The 4,239-nt window shown below is 34.8% G+C and overlaps 1 protein-coding gene across 1 annotated transcript; it reads right to left on the bottom strand.

The window, feature by feature from the left end:
- Positions 1-1,447: 1,447 nt before the first annotated feature.
- On the bottom strand, positions 1,448-1,684 carry VTP21DRAFT_10269 (uncharacterized protein; the record flags this gene model as incomplete). The annotated part of the gene is made up of 1 exon (XM_069389586.1): positions 1,448-1,684. The coding sequence occupies one exon, from the start codon at positions 1,682-1,684 to the stop codon at positions 1,448-1,450; it is 237 nt and encodes a 78-aa protein (XP_069245450.1).
- Between the last annotated feature and the right edge of the window lie 2,555 nt (positions 1,685-4,239).

Genomic DNA, 4,239 nt, shown 5'->3' with positions numbered 1-4,239 from the left:
GGGATTCCTATGAAGAGTATATTACTTGGATGAAATATCTAATTCTATTATTTACTAAGCACAAATAAATTTTTCCCAGAATTATTAAGACAAAATGGATAAACCAAACATTCGATGAGAACCTAGAGTTTGCAATCGAAATAAGGAGCATTTAGAGTTATAATTGACTAAGATAAGCATTGCCATGCATCGCCACACTACATTATTTAATGCCAATGTTTAACGTGGCACTATTTTTTATTGCCAAAATTAATAATTGGTTTCACTTCCGATTATCACAAATTATTTTTTTTCAATAACAACGATTATTATTTTCCTTTATAATCCGATACCTGCGTAAAAAATGTATTCAGTTACCACTATCACTCGTCGGTATCATATCTATATTTATAAACTCTTCTTTATGATAGGTTACTGCCTGTAAGGCCGAAGTTTACCCATTTCTATTTATGCTATAAGGTATAATATACATTTCATATAGGCATGGTGGCTGTGCTTGTTCACTTGATTTAAAGCTTTGAGCTGTGCTAACTCAATTTTTTCTTAGCTTTGGGCTGTGCAAGTAACATTGCCCTGTAAAGAAGTCCACGTTTGGAAAATGGTTGAACAAATGTGACAATAAAATACTTAGATCGGAGATATAAAGTAGGAAATCGGGTTAAGTATAATCTCAGAAAAACGTGCCAGAAAATGGCCCTACAAAGTGCTTGTATAGAGATAGCATGTAGGAAATTGTAAAAAGCATGGAAAATCTGGAACTTTTCTTGTAAATTTTCTAAATTTTCAACGTTTTGTTTGGACGAGGGGCTTAGAAATTGTTCACAAAATCTAGGAATAATGAAATAATAGTTCCAGGCTCTCAATGTTTTCTACTTTTTCCTATATGTTTCTCTATTTACGCTCTTTGTAGGATGGCTTAAGAAAAACATACGAAAAGTGATGCTTTCCCAAGGATTACCGTTTGAAACCATTCACAAATGTTCAACTCGCCCAATTCTAATCTCCGCCGTATAATATCCTAATTTGGCCTCATTCCAAGCCATCTCTTTGAGGCTTATCTTACATAGTAGCCATTGTTATGGATAGTTTGAGAAAGGAGAGTAAGAGAAAACTCCGCCTAGTTTATTCCCAAGTCCAAAAGCCAATATATATATATGTGCATATAATGATGATGTCTCAGATAGTCACAAGTATAAGAAAAGCTGAATCTACGAAACGTAACAGACTCGAGCAAAATAATAAGCCACTGAAAATTTTTCAAAAATTTTTTTAAGATACATTGTCAATTTTCCTGAAATTAAAAATGAATCGGACATTTTTTTCCTATAAACGTTATTCTCATAAATTTTAAATTCAGTAAAGACAATCATTTATTGAAGATACAACGTGTGATTGACTTTGGCTGCTGGACACCGGCTCCTTTTTGATCGTCGATCATCGGTTCTGTTTAGCATTGTCCATCTCGTTTCGACCACCAATACTTCTTGCCACCGTATTTTTTAGGATCGCAGCCCCAGACGTTGTAGCCTTGGTATGCCTTGTTGTTCCTGCTTCGTCTGCAAGAGTCGATCGAATCGCAAGTGGCACCGCAGCTGCGACTGTCGGACCAGTCCTGCGAACAGCCTGCCTCGCTCATGGCAAGCAGTGCCAGCAGAGACATAACGAAAAAAAGGACTCGAAGCATTGTTGTGTTAATGAGATTGACGCTATCGTAAACGACGACTAGTATTATAAGAATTACTGCTGACACTCAGTCCGTTTATATAGGCAACATCGACAACTTCCAGCTATACATGATTCCTAATAACATTGGCTATCGAAGTACCCTCGCATTCTTTTAGTTAAGGTTATTGGCGATAAGTTTCTTAGAATTTCGTCCGTTTACCAAAAAAGGTCAAACCGGCCGAGGGCAATGCCTTCAGCAGAACACCAGGCTACGTTTTCAGTCTCAGATTATATTATTATCAGACTATATTTTTCCTATAATGAGATGAGTCACCCTGTTAAAGAAGCTCAGCTTATTTAATCAACTTAATTGCCTGCGATGACGTTACACCTACTTAGGATAAATAAATTTAGAATATAGAGTTCATCTTCATAGAAATCAAATGTAAAATTAAGTTCCAATCAAAAATCCTGACAATAAGTGACCTTTTCTACGTTCTCTTCAATATATAAACCTCACTCTTGAAGTGCTCTATATACAGTAACTGAAATATATTGTTGTGATGCAAGGAAGGTTTTCTTGGGTGTTAAAATAACTACTGGTCTGTTCAACTGCTAGTTTTTCTGACACTATATCCTTTTTCGTACGTATATTGCTTATATAAACTATTTAATGCTGTTATTAGCTAATTCTGTGTAAATTTTTCCCAGGAAGAATAAGACTAAATGGGAAACTCGAAGATGTGATGAGAACCTAAAGTTTGCAATCGAAAAACGAAGAGTTTAGAGTTATAGTTTATTAACAGAAGCTCCGCCATGCTACATTATTTTGTTAAGGCTCCATATACGTTGCACTAGAAAATTTTTGCCAAAATACCCAATCGACTTCACTTCTGATAGATATAATGTTTCTGTAACATGTCACTTGCTCAAATAATCTGATATTAGTCTAAACATTATATTCAGTTTACTTTCTAGCTGAAATCATATCTATATTTAAAATTTTTCTTTATAATAAAATACCACCTGTAGCGTCGAATTTTACCCTTCTGTATATACTTTATAGTGTATATACATACAGGCATAGTGGCTGTGCTTGTTCACCTGGCCTAAGGTTATGCTGTGCTAACTCAAATTTTTCTTTGTTTTGGGCTGTGCTAGTAGGAGTGGAAATTTAAATCAACCAGCCTAATTGGTTGTTGAACGGACAAAATTATTGTGTGTTAAGAATACAGTATGTTCATTTGGAGAAAAGGTCTGCGAACTATTTATTCAAAAATATTGGCTACTTAAAACTCGTTGAACGATGGTTCCAAACCAACCAGATACAAGCTCTTGATTGGCCGTCTCTATCACTCATCTAAATCCCATAGTGCAACTATGGAGTGAAGTAAAGAAACGACAGAGGGACCGATTCTCACAGATAATGAGTCAGGATGATCTGTGGGAAAAGCTGAATATCGTCTGGGAGTCGCTCACAAAAGATGATTATTGTAACAGGTGTAACAGGTACAGTAACTAATATATATTTATTTTATCGACGATCGATCTCTGATATTTTTACTTTACATAAAAACCACTTGTAGAACTTAATTACGTCTTTACCGAATCTTTAACCGAAATTTTTACGAATCGACTTTACGTCTTTTTACGAACTTTTTTTACTGTAATAAACATTAGTATATGTTGAACCCTACTTGTGCTTATTACACCGCCATATCATCATCATTTAAGTCAGAGTTTGAGTTACTAGGAAAGCCAGTACATCCCTAAATTTAAAAGAAAAATTTAACTTTATGTTTGAAAGAGACCCATTGAACCAATTGTAATCAATTGAAAGGGACTTGAGTGAAATATTTATGCAATATAATCCACTTGCCCTGAGATCTTGTTCTACAAGAATTGAATAGAAATACAGTAGAAACATATCATCTGGGGAACATAGTAATTAATTCAGGTAAAATCTGCTTATTCAATTTATTTCATTCGTGTTCCACGGCCGAAACAAAAATATCCAATTTTTCAAGGCCGGGAATTTTTGTACAGTCATTTTTCGGCCGTGAAAATTGGATTAATCCAAGATCCGATTTTATCTTAGGAGAGCAATTATTTGCAACTGATAGATTGAGAGCCAGTTAAATAAAATTCACGTGAATAACCTCTAGCCAACAATCCAGTTTTCTTCGACTTACACCCCTACACTTACCAGATTTTACTATTTTTTATCGGGGCATATCATTGTTTTATAGGTTGCTTCTACCATATATCCATACAATATTTTTTTGTAGGAATTTATCTCCCAAGCCAATCATTGATACCTCTTCAGGTGGTTTATTAGCTGACATGGTGTTAATGTCTAATAGTAGAACTAGTTGCTGTGAAAGAGTTATCGTCTTTTATGAATGTTTTAAAAAATCTGAGCTAGCATTGAAGATATTAATTCATATCATTTCTATTCACGGCTTTTAACTATAATTAAATATATTAGGAGAAATTAGAGGCGACGAAATGCGAACCCACGCCAATAAGCATCAAGGCGAAACTCTACTGAATGCCCTAGGACCCTGTTAATAA

This window comes from Calcarisporiella thermophila, assembly GCF_041956535.1.
Source record: "Calcarisporiella thermophila strain CBS 279.70 unplaced genomic scaffold VTP21scaffold_67, whole genome shotgun sequence".
In the NCBI taxonomy this organism is placed as follows: domain Eukaryota; kingdom Fungi; phylum Calcarisporiellomycota; class Calcarisporiellomycetes; order Calcarisporiellales; family Calcarisporiellaceae; genus Calcarisporiella; species Calcarisporiella thermophila.
Note: the sequence above shows the minus strand (reverse complement) of the source record. Positions and strands in the feature narration are given on the sequence as shown.